The sequence below is a fragment of the Scyliorhinus canicula genome, chromosome 3, assembly GCF_902713615.1.
Source record: "Scyliorhinus canicula chromosome 3, sScyCan1.1, whole genome shotgun sequence".
Classification (NCBI taxonomy): Eukaryota; Metazoa; Chordata; class Chondrichthyes; order Carcharhiniformes; family Scyliorhinidae; genus Scyliorhinus; species Scyliorhinus canicula.
The window spans coordinates 104,716,029-104,733,121 of NC_052148.1; the positions used below are offsets into that span (position 1 = coordinate 104,716,029).

Consider the following 17,093-nt stretch of genomic DNA (forward strand, 5'->3'; position numbering starts at 1 on the left):
CATTTAACTATGGAGACTATGACCATAAGATTAGAAGTACATAAGAAAGAATTTGGCTACAATTCTTTCTATACATTTATCTGTTTGTCATATGCATGTCCTGCTGTAAAAGTATACATTTATGTAACATAAGTTGAAGCCTTTGTCAATTGGAACTACAATACCTAACATTTACCACAAGATGGCCAACAGTGTATTTTCCATCTTGCTGCAAGTAAGTTAATAATAATAATATTGTCACAGGTAGGCTTATATTAACACTGCAATGATATTACTGTGAAAAGCCCCTACTCACCACATTCTGGAGCCTGTTCGGGTACATGGAGGGAGAATTCAGAATGTCCAAATCACCTATAACAGCACGTCTTTCGGGACTTGTGGGAGGAAACTGGAGCACTCGGAGAAAACCCACGCAGACACGGAAAGAACGTGCAGACTCCCGGCAGACAGTGACTCAAACGGGAATCGAACCTGGGACCCTGGCGTAATGTTGTAACAGTATAGATGCGTGGTGGTAGTTTTCCAAAATTCGGTAGATTCTGGAAAGGTTCCATCAGACTGGAAAGTAGCAAATCTAACTTCTCTGTCCAAGATCGGCAGAAGGAAACTATAGACCAGTTAGCTTTTCATCCAGCAAGGAGAAGGTGTTAGAATTGATCATTAATAAGATTATGGCTGGGTACTTGGATCAACGCAAGGTAATCGACAAGAGTCAGCATAATTTTGTAAAAGGGAAATCCTGTTTAAGCAATTTATTGGAGTTCTTTGTAACATGCGCTATGGATAAGGAGCTGGGGGAGCTTGTAGACATGCTGTACTTGGATTCCTGAACACAAAGGTTAGTGAGGGATCTGGATGTATGTGTGCATAGATCATTGGAGGTGGAGAGCAGTTAATAAAGCATAAAGTATTCTGGGCATTATTCATAGGGGACTAGAGTACAAGAACAAGTTTATGCTGAACGTATACGAGACATTGGTTTGACCACACTTGGAGTATTGTGTACAGTTCTAGAAAGGATGCAAATGCATTGGGGAGATTGCAGGAGAGGTTTACAAAAATGGTTCCAGGGATGAGAAAATTCAGATATGAGGATATATTGGAGAGGTTGGGATTGTTCTCGTTGGAGAGAAGAAGGCTGAGAGGAGATTTGATAGAGATGTTCAAAATCATGAGGGGCCAGACAGAATAGATGGGGAGAAACTGTTCCCACTTGTAAAGGATCAAGAATGAGAGGGCACAGATTTGCAGAAGAAGCAAATGTGACGTGAGAAAAAACTTTCACACAAGTGGTTCAGGTCAGGAATCCACCGCCTGGAACTATTGTGGAGGCAAGTTCAATCGAGGCATTTGAGAGGGCATTAGGTAATTACTTGAATAGAAACAATGTGTGGAGTATGGGGAAAAGGGAAGGGAATACCACCAAGTCATGATGCTTGTTTGGAGAAGTGGTGCAGGCTTGATAGACCAAATGGCCTCCTACGCTGTAACAATTCTATGATTCTGTGATATAAGGTGAGAAGAGACTTGTGCTGAACATAAATACTGCATGAACCTGTTGGGATGAATGGCCTGTTTCATTGCTGTATATCAATGTAATATAATACAACGTACCTATATTTTATGCATATAGTGTAACATGCTTTCTAAATGCCATGATTTTGCATAGAGTGCTCAGAAATGGAGAAAATCAGTTTCAAAGCGGTTCTGAATCATCAAAAATCACATTCTTTTCAAGCCATAAGATTTGGGAATGAGAACAACAGTAGTCCTTTTGTTTCATTGTATTAAAAGGGAAAGTAAGTCTATCGGTGAATATATCCCAGGACCATGTCCTGGAAGAGCATTATGTGCTGTACTGCTTGAACAGAGCTTTAAATACATTCTTATAAGCGTATAGACCATTGTGTCAATGAACTAATAGTAATTGCATGTATGGATGAAATTATGTTAAATTCCTAAAATTAGCACCTAGGTGGGTTTGAACACATATTAGGTCTGCTGGCTTGGGTCATGAAGTTTGACCGGCATGTATTGAGAAGGTCGGCACATGTGGATCCCCAATGTCAGCAGGTTGGTAAAAGTGGGGCCGAGGAAAATAGTTTCAAACACACTGGCCTGGAACCGAGCATACAATCTCGGAATAAGAAGCTGGTCATTTAAAACTGAGTTGGAGCTATACATCTTCACTCAGATTGGTGACTTTTTGAAATTCTCTACCCAAGAAGGCAGTTGAAACTCAATCATTGAGCATGTTCAAGACAGACATTTATAGATATCTGGGGCTAATGACACCAAGGGATATGGGAATGGCTTGGGAAAGTGCTGTTGAGGTAAATTATCAGCCACAATCCAAATTGAAAGGTGGTGTAGGCTTGACAAGCTAAATGATTGACTCCTGTTTCTGTGTTCCTTATTTGCCTGGTAGTTGTCTTTTCGAGCATGCAATAGGTTTCGGTTTATCAGAATGCCATCGTGGTCCCTATCCACAAGAATGGAGATCCTAGTAAGATTGAAAACTAAAGGGATCTTGCTGATATCAGTGGTTATTACGGTTGCCTTGTGGCAATCTGGAGGCCCTGGAATAATAGAAAAGAAGTCAAGTTGGATTTTATTTCTGTGAGAATTGGATATGACAGGGTGCATTTGATGTTTCTGGTCCTTTGGACTGATGCACTTAACATTGCCTTTATCAAAAAACCTGAAATCTTCAGGAGTAGATGGCCAACTTTTGGATTTTATCTGTGACATTTAAAAATTAGGAAAATTGTTAAGGACCATTGCCCTGTAATTGCACAGCTTTGCGGATGAATGCAGCCGACAAATTCTCCTTCTGTTCCCTACTGACTCTTTTACATTCTAACATAGGCCTGGATTCTCCATTTCTGAGAGTAAGTGCCGACGCCAACGGAGGATCCGTGGTGTTTTACGGTGGGAAAATCAGCGCAGAGCCCTCACCGATTCGGCTGAGGGGTTAGCACCGGCGCCGCATGAACACGTGGAAAATGGTTGGAGAACTGCCGGGTCCCGTGCTGCACATGCGCAGGGCTGACAAGCTGCAGTCGCGCATATGCCTACACCCCACCACACACACACACCGGTCGTGCCGGAAAAGATGGCACTGGCTGTACTGACCGCATTCCCGCCTACCCTGACCCACAATCCACCTCCTGGTCACCTCCCACCAGCCCTGGCAGAAGCCCCCAGCCAGCGGCACAGATCTCGGTCGATTGTGGCGGCGCTGGCCACTGTTTGCACGCCCTCTCTCCCCGCAGGCTCCTGACCATTGGGACCATACGTGGAGCGTGCCGTCGGGAAATCGGCCCATCGGAGGCAGAGCATCGCGGGTGGACTAGCTAATCACAAAAGAATAGGGTTGCGACTGCACGTGACCCAAAGATGGCGATTTGGAGAGGGCGAAGCATTGCAACCCCGCTTCAAACTTGGACCTGCCCCAATTCTGGCATCGGGAGATATTCCGCCCGATCGTTGTTCCCGATTTCAGCGATTGGCTACAGAGAATCCCTTCCATAATCTTTCTTCTATGAAAAGAAAAATTGAAGTGCTAGTTTAAAGCACCAATATTTTTACTTTTCTTTCCCTTCATGGTCATTTAGCAGCACTATTGATTTTGTTGACAGTTTTTAATTTATATAACCGTTTCTATTTTCATAGATGGGTAGCTAGCACAAAAATTAGAGGCTCTCAAACTTTTATTCATGACTAGTGAATAACAATATGCAAAATTTATTAATGATATGCCATTTTGGATAGCCTGAAGTATCTATTTTGGATGTTTCTGAGTTGGCATGCAGAGAAATCCTAAATAAATATTTTAGTTGTATAATTCTGACATTAATGATCCAGCAAATTTTTTAAGGGATAAAAGTGATGGTGATGGTGGGCGGCACGGCAGCACAGTGGTTAGCACTGTTGCTTCACAGCGCCAGGATCCCAGATTCGATTCCCGGCTTGGGTCACTCTGTGCGGAGTCTACACATTCTCCATGTGTCTGCGTGGGCTTTCTCCGGATGCTCCGGTTTCCTACCACAAGTCCCGAAAGACGTGCTGTTAGGCGAATTGGACATTCTGAATTCTCCCTCTGTGTACCCAAACAGGTGCCGGAATATGGCGACTAGGGGCTTTTCACAGTAACTTCATTGCATTGCTAATGTAAGCCTACTTGTAACAATGAAGATTATTATTATTATAACACCATGGCGGATTTAGCAATAGCAGAAAGGTTAATTGGATTCTTCACAAATTAACATATTTTAGATTGGGTAGTTTTTTTTTCAGTGTTTTCATAGAACCTTTATTGATTAGTCTTTATTTCACATGAACAAGAAATGTACTTCTTCAGAATTTTTCCCTTGCAGAGGGTAATGTGGCTTGAATCCAACAATTAACTGCAGTATATTAAATGCTGGAACTCATTGGCAGCATGGTAGCACAAGTGGATAGCACTGTGGCTTCACAGTGCCAGGGTCCCAGGTTCGATTCCTTGCTGGGTCACTGTCTGTGCGGAGTCTGCCCATTCTCCCCGTGTCTGCGTGGGTTTTCTCAGGGTGCTCCAGTTTCCTCCCGCAGTCCAAAGGCTTGCAGGTTAGGTGGATTGGCTATGATAAATTGCTCTTAGTGACCAGGAAGGTTAGGAGGGGATATTGGGTTACGGGGATAGGGTGAAAGTGAGGGCTTAAGTGGGTCGGTGCAGACTCGATGGGCCGAATGGCCTCCTTCGGCACTGTATGTTCTATAAAAGCTTTCCCCTATGCCTCAACAAATGAAAATATTACATTGAGGAGCAGACTGAAATACCTTATTATTTACAAATCGGATGGCATAGTGAAAGATGGGAAACGGACCTGCCTTGTATAACCGCCATTATGCTCAAAAATTTTGAAAACAGTCCAGAGAGCTAATCTCTGTCCTAATTCACTCTCCTCGTGTCTATATCAACAGAACTTGGAACAATTATTTGAGGGAAAGATTCAAGAATTCTGCTGACTGGGTCTCCTTCTTTACCTTGTCACTTCCACCCTCCTTCATGCTGCTTTGGTAACACACCTTTTCCTCTAAAGGACTAATCCGATTAAATCTGGTTACCATTGATAACTCATTCATCAGCAAGAACCTCTAGTTTCTAAATGAAAACTCTTTGATCTCAGAATAACAGATTAAAGACTCAATACTATTTTGGCATCCCAAACATTTATTTTAAAATTAAGTGCAATGTTACAACCACTTGATCGAATAATACCTCTTTGTAAAATAGTTTTAAAAATAATTACTATTAATGTGGATCTTAAGGGCTCTTGACTTGTTTGCCCAGCTGAAAATGCCCAGAATCACATATACTTAACCAATGTCCTGATTGTTATGCATACATTTATACAGCAATGTCATAATGAAACAGCAGTGCAGAATTTGGTTTTAGTGAGATTTGAATAATTCTCATAAACTTAATGCAGTGAAATGTTACTTTTCATCATTTTAAACATTCACATTCACATGCAATAACTTCAGATATCCAAGATATGTTATAAAACGTTGCAAAGCAATTTTCTGCCACTTGATGTCCCCAGTGTAATTTGTGAATGCAAGCAATTTTTATTGATTCAAGTGCCAACCAGATAAACCAAAGTATAATTTCAGTTTTATGGAAAGTTGTTTTAAGCCAATATCTTTTTAATTGTCCAACAGAAAAATATTAGTGTTATGCACTCCTAAATTAGTGAGCCAACAAACGTTGACATAAATAATGGCTTCTGCAGTCTTTTTCTACGTTGGGATGCGGATTTACATCTCTGGAAATTTTGAAAGTCAGATATAACTTTGAAACAATGCTTTTCTCCAACATTTTGGTATTGACCTCTGCTTTTTTCTAATATTTAGATATTGACCTCTGCCTTAATGTCAGTGTTAAAACTATATAAAAGAAAATACATTGTATTGGAATATTTATTTCTAAGCAGAATTTTATCAAAACATTTTTCTAGGTGCTGCACAATAGTTTTGATGACATTGTTCCAAGAGTGTTGAAAAAACATAAAAAGGAAAAAAGAGAGGAAGAAGTGAAAAAATCTTATTCCAAAGGAACAAAGTAATAAAAAGTTATTGATCTTATTGACCTTTTTTCATGTTTATAAGCTCTTCTGTTTTCATGTACAAATTATGTAAACTCTTTTGTTGGTATGCATATTGAGCATGTGTATTTATATAATTGAGTTGTATGTACATAGTTTAATTGAAAACCTCAATCTTAGATGGGACTACTCCCCTCCCTTATTTTACTTGCAAATATTGTACACTTTTTCTTCATGAATTTTGATGCTAATTGACTTTAATGAAGTCCCAAACTCTAGTTTAATTTAAGCGAAAAAGCAAGTTTCCCAAACTGCAATACAAGTGGCCCAACATTATAAGCAATCTCCTGCCACATTTCTATGCTGAACAGCTCACACCCATTTACCAACTAGTAAAGTAACAAAGGTAGTCCCATTTAAGGTTGAAGTTTTCAATGAAGAGCAACTAGCATATTATACTACAAATTTCATATCTGTTCTGTTTCAGTAGCCTAAGTGCTCCATATTTGGAAATGTTAATATTTATACTTTAAAAAATTCTAGTCTCTTTTTCAGATTTCTTTAAATACTAGGATTTTTCAACATTCTGACACATAAGCAATATTTCTGTATTGCTAGTTTTATACCATTTGATCAAAATGTAGTTATCAATCTGAGCCAGTAATGTATTAAAGCGGCATCAGCTTTCTTTTCCTACAGCAGATGCTGAATGAGTTCACGTGTATGTTCTGAAACAGTAAACAATGTGCATAACAAAGGCATGAAGTTACAAAAGCATGAAGTTACTTTTGCCATATCTGAACAAACAGTGGTACATCTGTGACCTATATAAGACTCATACGGACAATTAGGTTTGTTGGAGTGATCTCCAGAATTAGAATTGGAAGTTTTGGATTTATCTGGCACCTCATCAAAGTGAAGTATCATTTCAGTCGTACAAATAAGAGTCTATTAGTATCTGAAAAGAAGGGCAGTTACTATTTCAGCTTGAGATTCTTCATCTCAGCTTGAAGTGTCAGTTTTTCTTTTTTCTCTAAATCCCAAGAAACTTGAACGTGTTACAACTTTATTGTTTTAATTTTCAATTTAAGTTTCTTGCATATGTTCAAAGACAAACTACCGTTTTAGGTTGATAAGATTTTCAGGAATCAAGATGTGTCTGTTAGAATCCCCTGAAAGTAAATTGTTAAGTTAGCTCCTGTTTGTCGTTGATAAGACAAGGCTCACGATAAATCAGAGCTAACTCTCCTATAGTGGCTTCCATTTGAAACTGATGTGTTTACCTTAATCAACACTCTCCTATAGTGGCTTCCATTTGAAACTGATGTGTTTACCTTAATCAACACTAGCTTCACTTGGTGGCTGAATTCAGAGAAACCTGAGCTGCTAAGTTTTGGGGGAGAAATAAGGAAAAGGAATAAATGGTCGAACTTTAAAAAAGCAACAAATGGGCAGAAACTTGGTGTTTAAATACATAATTTTTTAGAGTGGGAACAAGATAATTTAGTTGTTTATTTAACTAAGGAAATAAATAATGCTTAACAAATATAAAACATTGGTTAGGTTCAGTGAGAATATTGTGTGCCTGTTAAATCTCTTCTATAAATTATATAAGCAAATCCGAATCAAAAGTAGTTTAGTGGGAGCTGATCATATTTAAAAAGACAGAAAATCCTAAATTATATTAAGGAAATCCTTTAATGGCTGGCTGTTTTCTTTGTTCCAGAAATTTCAGTTTACTTTCCTTTGGAGAAGAAGCAGAGGAGGAAGAAGAGGAAGTGAACCGAGTTAGCCAGGTGGTTACCTGATTTTATAAATTTGGGTGTTAAAAGCTGTTGAATCAATTAAATTAATTTTATAAGCTGAAATTGAAAGAACAAAGAATATTACAGCATAGGAACAGGCCCTTCGGCCCACCAAGCCTGCTCCAATCTAGATTTCTTATTTAGACCAGCTACTTATTGCCCAAATTATCTATATCCCTCCATTCCCTGCCCGTTCATGTGTCTATCAAGATACTTCTTAAACTTTTCAGTTCGGCCTGCCTCCATCACCTCCACTGGCAATGCGTTCCAAGCACCCACCACCCTCTGCGTGAAAAGCTTTCCCCGCACATCTCCCCGAAACTTTCCCCCTCTCACTTTGATTCCGTGCCCCCTTGTATTTGAGTTTTCCACCCTGGGAAAAAGCTTCTGACTCTTCACCCTGTCTATACCTCTCGTAATTTTGTTGACCTCAATCAGGTCTCCCTCAGCCTCCGTCTTTCCAACGAAAACAATAGAGATTATTCAACGTCTCCTCATAGCTAACACCCACTAGATCAGGCAACTTCCTGGTAAACCTTCTTTGAACTCTCCAAAGAATCCATGTCCTTGTGGTAGTGGGACGACCAGAACGGCATGCAATATTCCATATGTGGCCTAACTATATTTTAATACAACTGCCAACTCTTGTACTCTATGTCCTGGCCGATGAAGGCAAGCAAGCCATATGCCTTCTTGACCACCTTATCCACCTGCATTGCCACTTTCCTGGAACTAAGGACCTGAATGCCCAGATCCCTCTGTATATCAATGCGCCTGAGGGTTATGGCATTTACTGTACAATTCACACCTGATCATTCATCACTTTGCATTTGTCTGGATTGAACTCCATCTGCCATTTCTCTGCTCAACTTTCCAATCTATTTATATTCTGCTGAATTCTCTGTCAGTCCCCTTCACTATCTGCAACTCCACCTAACTTTGTCTCATCTGGAAACTTGCTAATCAGACCATCTACAGTTTCCTCCAGATCATTTATATATTACAATCAACAGTGGTCCCAGCACTGATCCCTGTGGAACACACCAGTTACAGATCTCCATTCTGAAAACCACCCTTCCACTGTTACTCTCTGCCTCCAGTTCTTTATCCATCTAGCTAGCACACCCTGAATCCCATGCAATTTTACCTTTGGTACCAGACTGCCATGAGAGACCTTGTCAAATGCCTTACTAAAGTCCATTCAGATGACATCCACAGCTTTTCCCTCATCAATTTTGTCACCTCCTCAAAAAACTCTATCAAGTTGGTAAGACATGTCCTCCCCTGCGCAAAACCATGTTGCCTATCACTAATGATTCCTTCAGAATCTTCCCCAGCAGTTTCCCCAACACTGACATCAGGCTATAATTACCTGGATTATCCCTGCTTCCCTTCTTAAACAAAGGGACAACATTGGCTATTTCCAATCCTCTGGAACCTCGCCTGTGGTCAAAGCTGATGCAAAGATATCTGTTCAGGCCCCAGTCATTTCCTCTCTTGCCTCCCACAGGATTGGATATATCCCATCCAGCCCAGGGAACCTGTCTACCTTAATGCATTTTAAGATATCCAACACTTCCTCCTTCACTATGCCACCATGTGCTGGAGTATTCACACAGCCATCCTTAACCTCAACATACGTCATGTCCCTCTCCTTGATGAATACTGGTGCAAAGTACTCATTAAGGATCTCACCCACTTCCTCTGACTCCAAGCATAATTTCCTTCCTTTGTCTTTGAGTGGTCCTCATTTTTTCCTAGCTACCCTCTTGCTCCTTGTATATGTATAAAAGGCCTTGGGATTTTCCTTGACACTGCTTTCCAATGACATTTCATGGCCTCTTTTAGCCCTCCTAACTCTCCATTTGAGATTGTTGCTAATTTCCCTATATTCTTCAAAGTCATTTTTTAGTTGCCTAGACCTTATGTATACTTCCTTTTTCTTTCTGACTAGTCTCTCAATTTCCCCTGTCATCCATGGTTCCTTATTCCTGCCATTTCTGTCCTACATGGAGTAAAATTGTTGTGACTCAGGCAACATACTGGCATAGCTTCTTGGTGGTTCAATTTGTCGCTTGTTAAGCTTGCTCTTTTAAAAAATAAATCCTTCTCTCCTGAAAGCTAGTTTGCTTTCCTCTAAAGGCCTAATTTATTTTCTCATGTTTTTAGTCTTTTAATGTTTTACTCATTTACTGCTTGTGGAAATCTGTTACATTTCCAGTGTCTTTCCTTCTTTCATCAGGGTGTGGCTTAGTTGCAGGGGTATTTAGTACATTTTTGTTACAGTTTCTAAATGACCAGTCATGTGTTGGTGTTGCAAGGCTTTTCATAAATTCTGTTGTCACCTGACCAGTCCCATATATGCAATTAGCAAGAACCCCTGTTTTATTAAATTTTTAATGGGATGTGGGCGTCACTGGCTAGGCCATCATTTATTGCCATCCCTACTTGCCCTTGAGAAGGTGGTGGTGAGTTGCCTTCTTGAACTGCTGCAGGCCATCTGGCGTAGATTTACGCACAGTGCTGTTAGCAATTGAGTTTTAGAATTTTGCCACAGTGATTGTGAATGAATGACAATACAGTTCCAAGTCAGAATGGTGTGTGCTCGCAGACAAACTGCAGGTGGTGGTGTTTCTATACATCTGCCCCTGGTGATAGAGGGCACCTGTTTGAAGGGTGCTTCTGAAAGAGCCTTGGTGTGTTCCAGTAGTGTATCTTGCAAATGGTGCACTTGGTTGTTACTGTATTGGTGGTGGAGGGAATGAATGTTTGTGAATGGTGGGTCAGTTAAGTTGGCTGATTGTTCCTGGATGATGGTGAGCTTCTTGAGTAATAATAATCTTTATTAGTGCCACAAATAGGCTTACATTAACACTCCAATGAAGTGTTGAGGATCACTATTTAAAAATAAGGGGTGTTTATTTAAGATGGAGATGAGGAGAAAATATTTCTCTCAGAGGGTTGTGAGTCTTGTGACAAATGCAGGCTTTTAGATATATTGGATTATAAACATTTGGCAATTTAAGGGTTAACCGACTGGGTTAGAGAGTGTTTGAATGCTGCAGTCATGTTTTTAAAAGAATCTTGTTTTGCACGACCATAAAGCTTTTAGGAGCCACAAGTGAAAATGACCAGAGTAATGTGTTTTCAGCCTGGGCTAATACAATGTTGTTTGACCTGGCGAAGCCCCTAGGGGGGTTAAATAGGGAGTGACTGGAGATGCCTCTTTCAATTCAAACTTTTTTCCTGGATGCGGAAGAGATTACTCGGGATGGTTTACAAAGGGAGACTAAAGATTTGGTGGAGAAGCTGCAATTAACCTTATCCAAAGGGGTAAGGAAGGTAGAGATAATACAAGCCATAGCTGAATGTGCCAGAGAAGCCTGAATCATTGGAATTAGCTAGAATTCAATTACAAACAAAACAATTAAAAATGCAGGAAAAATATAAATGCAAAGAAATAGAACTGAAAAAATTGGCAATGACAGAGGAAATGGAAAAAAGGAAGCTTGAGGTAGAAATGGAAAGATTAGCAAATGAAGAAAGGGATAAGGAAAAATAGAGAGAATTTGAACTTCAGAAACTGGAGAACATCAATTTAAAAGGTTGGAGTTAAAGGTCGAAGATGAGGAAGGTCTAGAGGAAGAAGAAATACTTCCTAGTCGAAAGCGTAGTAGGGATATGCTTAAATATATTCAAGTATTGTCCAGAGTTGATGAGAAAGATGTGGAAGCCTTTTTCATCTCATTTGAGAAAGTGGCTAAACAATTGAATTGGTCAAAAACAATGTGGGTAGTGTTGGTTCAAACAAATGTGGTAGGTAGTGCTGTGAAGTGTTTGCATTACTATCAGATGAGGTATCTAGTGCTTATGACGAGGTACAAAAGACCATATTAAGTGCATATGGACTAGTGCCAGAAGCCGACAACAAAAGTTTAGAAATCTAAGTAATAAGCCAGGTCATACCATTTGAAAGAATTAAACAGAATAGTTTTGATCGGTGGATAAGAGCATTCAAAATAAACCAAACATATGACACTCTTCGGGAAACGATTATTTTGAAGGAATTTAAAGATTCACTTCCAGCAGTAGTGAGAAGAGCAAAGAGCTAAAACTACTAGACTGGCAGCAGAAATGGCAGATGATTTTGAATTGGTTTACACAGTAAAATTTGGTTTTCAACCTGTGAAAGATAGAAACGGGAAATGTGAAATTCACAAGTGGTCAATGCAAATGTGGTTTAGTTGGTGATGTTAAGGAGAGTGTGCCTCAGAGTAAAAAGGAAACCTATGATAGTAGAAGTGAGATTTTAAAAATTTAAATGTTTTCATTGTAATAAAATTGGACATGTGAAGTCGCAGTGTTGGTGCCTTAAGTCAAGTACTGGGAAGACAGATTTGGTAAAACAGGATAAGTCAATCGAGTTTATTAAAGTTGGAAGCAAAACCATTGTTCCAGTGGATGAGGTGCAACAGAGTGTATAGCCTGTTCAGAGGTTGGTGGATAAGCAGAGCCAGAAATTTTTAAGGATTTTATTTGTGGGGTAATGTTTACTCATGTGCACAAGGTAGAGTAGGTAAGGAGATTAAGAGCTTAAGAGATACAGGGGCAAGTCAATCTTTAATGCCAAGAGAAAAGGAGATATGTAGTTTGGAAGGAGTATGCCAGAAAAGGTGGTAATATGTGGAATTCGTGGTGAGAGGAGTAGTGTGCCACTAAGCAAAGTAAGGTTAGGCTATTTGGTGAAAAGTGGTAGGAGTAATAGAAAAATCACCTTTTTTCAGGGGTACAATTTATCCTCGGTAATATAGCTGTATCACAGGTGGGAGTGCAGCCTGCTGTGGTTGAAAAAACAGTGGAAAGTTAAACACCAGGGCCGGGATTCTCCGACGCCGCACCGGGTTGGACAATCGGCAGGGGGGCAAGAATCGCGCCACGACGCCGGCGCACCTATTCTCGTGCGCCCTCAGGATCACCGCCGCGCCGCGCCAGGGGCCGTTGAAAGCAGCACCCCCGACGATTCTCTGTGCCTCGATGGGCTGAGTACCCGCCAAGTTCGGCCGAGTTCCGCCGGCGTGGGTTACGTATGCTCCCACCTGGCGGGACCTCGGAGTTCTGGCTGCGGGGGCTGTCCTGGTTGGGGGGGGGGGGGGAAGGTCTCCACGATGGCCTGGCCCACGATCGGGCTAGTTCTGTGGGGGGCCTATGTTCCTCCACGCCGGGCCTCTGTAGGGCTCCGCCATGTTGCCCGGGGGCCGGCACGGAGAAGGCAACCCACTCGCATGCGTGGACTCGCGCCTGCGGTGGTGTACATGCATGGACTCGCGCAGGCTGTGGCATGCATGCGCAGACTGGTGCCGGCCGTGGCGCGCTGGCTTTCGTGCGCCGGAGCTGCAGACACCACTCCAGCACCATACTAGCCCCCTAGGAAGGGGTGAATACCTGCCACTTTAGGTCCGTTGACGCTGGAGTGGCTCACGCCACTTTTCACGCCGGCATCAGAACTTGGCCATGGGATTGGAGAATCCCGGCCCAGATGTTGTAAGAAGTATATCCTGGAGTGTTTCCTGATTGTGTAGTGACAATATCACAAAGCCACAGGTTGAGACAGGAGGAAGAGAACTCGAGGAGTACCGACAGGATGGTTAAGTTCATTTTAGTTGAGTTCAGTTCAAGCAATTTTATCAGAAAGCATATACGGAAATCGAATCGGGAGTGTATACCAGAATGCTATTACATTAGAAATAATGTATTAATGAGAAAATGGAGGCCATTACATATTCAAGCAAATGAGAAATGAGCAGATGTTCATGAAGTGGTATTACCAGTAGTTTATAGAAAGGAGGTTTTGTGGGTGGCGCGTGAGGTTCCAAAAGGTGGTCATTTCAGAGTAAGGAAAAATCAAGCAAAAATATTTTTAGGGGCTGGACTACATAAAGTGTTGTTGAATTTTGTTGTACATGTCACACATGTCAGGTAATCGGAAAATCTCAGGCAGTAATTTAACCAGCACCTTTAATACCCATTTTAGCATTTGTGTGGGGCAGCATGTTAACATAGTGGTTAACACATTTGCTCCCCAGCTCCAAGGTCGGAGGTTTGATTCCCGACTTGGGTCACAGTCTATGCGGAGTCTGCACGTCCTCCCCGTGTCTGCGTGGGTTTCGTCTGGGTGCTCCGGTTTCCTCCCTTACTCCAAAGATGTGCAGGTTAGGTGGATTGTCCATGATCAATTGCCCTTAGTGTCCAAAAATGTTGGGTGAGGTTACTGGGTTGTGGGGTTACGGGGATGGGGTGAAAGCGTGGGCTCAAGTGGGGTGCTCTTTCCAAGGGCCGGTGCAGACTTGATGGGCAGAATGGCCTCCTTCTGCCCTGTAGATTCTATGATTTGTGGGCGGCACGGTAGGGCAGTGGTTAGCACTGCTGCTTCACAGCGCCAGGCTCTCAGGTTCGGTTCCCGACTTGGGTCACTGTCTGTGCGGAGTCTGTACGTTCTCCCCATGTCGGCATGGATTTCCTCCCACAAGTGCCGAAAGACGTGCAGTTGGGTAATTTGCACATTCTGAATTCGCCCTCTGTGTACCTGAACAGACGCTGGAATGTGGCGACTAGGGGCTTTTCACAGTAACTTTATTGCAGTGTTAATGTAAGTCTACTTGTGACAATAGTAAAGATTATTATTATTTGAGGAAACTTTAAGTAGGGTCTTAATTGATTGCGTGAGGCCCCTGCCTAAAACAAAAAATGGGAATCCGTATCTGTAGACCATAATGGATGTATCTACAAGATTTCTGGAGGCAATTCCATTACATCTAAGAACATAGAACATATAGTGCAGAATGAGGACATTCGGCCCATCGAGTCTGCACCGACCCACTTAAGCCCTCACTTGCACCCATCCCCGTAACCCCTCCTAACCTTTTTGGTCACTAAGGGCAATTTAGCATGGCCATTCCACCTAACCTGCACGTCTTTGGACTGTGGGAGGAAACCGGAGCACCCGGAGGAAACCCACGCAGACATGGGGAGAATGTGCAGACTCCACACAGACAGTGACCCAGTGGGGAATTGAAACTGGGACACTGGCGCTGTGAAGCCACAGTGCTAGCCACTTGTGCTACCATGCTGCCCACGAAGAAGGTTGTAGAGGACTTAATCTAATTCTTTTACCAGATATTGACTACCAAAGGATTGCGGGCTTGACTGGTTCTAATCCCGACAATGACCTGCTTTAAAAATCTAGCCTATGGGCTTTCAGAGTCATATTATGCTGGTAGAAGTATAACTGTTTGTAAGGCTCGCCAAGCCAAACAGTAACAGTCCACACAAGAATATCTTTCAATACAAAAGAACCCAAAGACAAGATGCATCTGTTGCAAACTTAAAACATCAGCTATGACAAGTGACATTGCAGATGCAAGGCAAAATGTTACTTCAATTAGAGTCAAATATTTTGCATTGGCCAGACAGAAGTGCACAAAATGTGTTTCCTGAATTGGCACTAGACAAGATACTTTAACTAGCTAACTCAGTGAATTCAGTACAGCATAAGTATTTGAAACGAAAGAGAAAATGCTGGAAAATCTCAGCAAGTCTGGCAGCATCTGTAGGGAGAGAAAAGAGCTAACGTTTCGAGTCCGATGACTCTTTGTCAAAGAGTCATCGGACTCGAAACGTTAGCTCTTTTCTCTTTCGTTTCAGATTCCAGCATCCACAGTAATTGTTTTTATCCAGCATAAGTATTTGTATAGCTTAGCTACTCAGTCCTTTAAGCAGCTGAATCTTTGCAGGAGTTGGAAGTTTATTTTCAATTTCTTGTTATCTAATTCCATATTTCAATGGGATTCTTATGTTAACAATTTAATTTCAAAGCTATCTAAGTGCAGGGTGATACTTGTAGCCCTTTGAATCCAAAGGATATTGATGCTATATTAATCTTGTATAATATTTTCATCCCATTGAATTATTCAGTTTTTTTTTAAAGAATCTATAAAATGTAATTATGTTGTCCACTTCTGTTTCACAGAGTATGAAAGGAAAAAGCAAAAGTAGTCATGATTTGCTGAAGGATGACCCCCGGCTAAGTTCAGTTCCAGTTGTTGAAAGGTGAGTCCTGTAAGTTCTCAGCTCCTCTGAAGGCTCAGTTGGCGAATATAATAGTCAGTGTAGAAATCCTAAACGTTTTAGCCAGGGTGGTCTTGGACGTAACCCTTGGTCTGTGTTTATTTACTTAATCTCGGCTCGGATGGCAGACTGGGAACTAGAGTGTCCCAGCCCTAGATAGAGAAATTGTAGCACGGTGTGCGGGGTGGGGGAAATACTGAGAGCCACCCTGTTGCCTTGCTGCCACTCCAGCGCCCTGCAATATCCCCACCCCCTCCACTCTGCAAAATCCATCACTCACCTGAGCCTCAGGGGCGTATTTACTATAGCAACCACTCCTCCCCCCCCCCCCCATTTTCAAAACTTATTTAATGAGATATGGATATTGCTGGTAAGGCAACCTCTTTTTGCCCATTCCTAATTGCCTTTGAACTGAGTGGCTTGTTTGGCCACTGCAAAGGCAATAAAGAGTCAACCACATTGTTCTGGGCCTGGAGTCATGTGTATGCCTGACCAGGAAAGGATTGCAGATTACCTTCCCTGAAGGATATTGCTGAACCAGATGGGTTTTTGCAACTATAGATGTGGTTTCATGGTCACCATTACTGAGACAAGCCTTATTTTCCAAATTTATTTTGTCACAACCCCCTAAGGGGGCAGAACCTACATTGTATCAGATGCCCCTCTTACACCTTGGAATACAAATACCTCAAGTGATTAGGGGGTGGAGCCTCCTCCCAATTGGAGGAACCCCCACAGCAGCAGGTCGGGTAAGCGGACCTTGAGGGGAGTGGAGTAGAGAGTTATTGTACTGTGGAGTAGTGGAATAAACTTTGTTGTATCCTGTCTATCTGGCTGCGTGTGGAGTCCTTGCCTTCGGTCAGAACACTGGTGACAAGGATAAAGTGGAGCTGCCGCAACCACAGGACTCTGCATCTCCAGCCAGCCTGCGTGGGGCTTTGAGAGGCATTCACCGCAGACAGGGAAATGGCGCTCATTGGTAAGCTTGAAACAGCTGACACCAATACAGAAAGTGGGCCCTGTATGTTGAAAGGGTGCAACTATTTTTTCAAACAAATGCCATTGCGAACAGTGAGCG

The 17,093-nt window shown here is 41.9% G+C and overlaps 1 protein-coding gene across 2 annotated transcripts in view; it reads left to right on the plus strand.

Moving 5' to 3' along the window:
• cwc27 (CWC27 spliceosome associated cyclophilin) overlaps positions 1-17,093 on the plus strand; it is a 276,041-nt gene that overhangs the window by 39,039 nt on the left and 219,909 nt on the right. For both annotated transcript variants that reach the window (XM_038791030.1, XM_038791029.1), the window contains exons 6-8: positions 6,000-6,103; positions 7,813-7,882; positions 15,918-15,997. In XM_038791030.1, the coding sequence (XP_038646958.1) occupies positions 6,000-6,103; positions 7,813-7,882; positions 15,918-15,997 (254 nt within the window). The remainder of the gene's footprint in view (positions 1-5,999; positions 6,104-7,812; positions 7,883-15,917; positions 15,998-17,093) is intronic.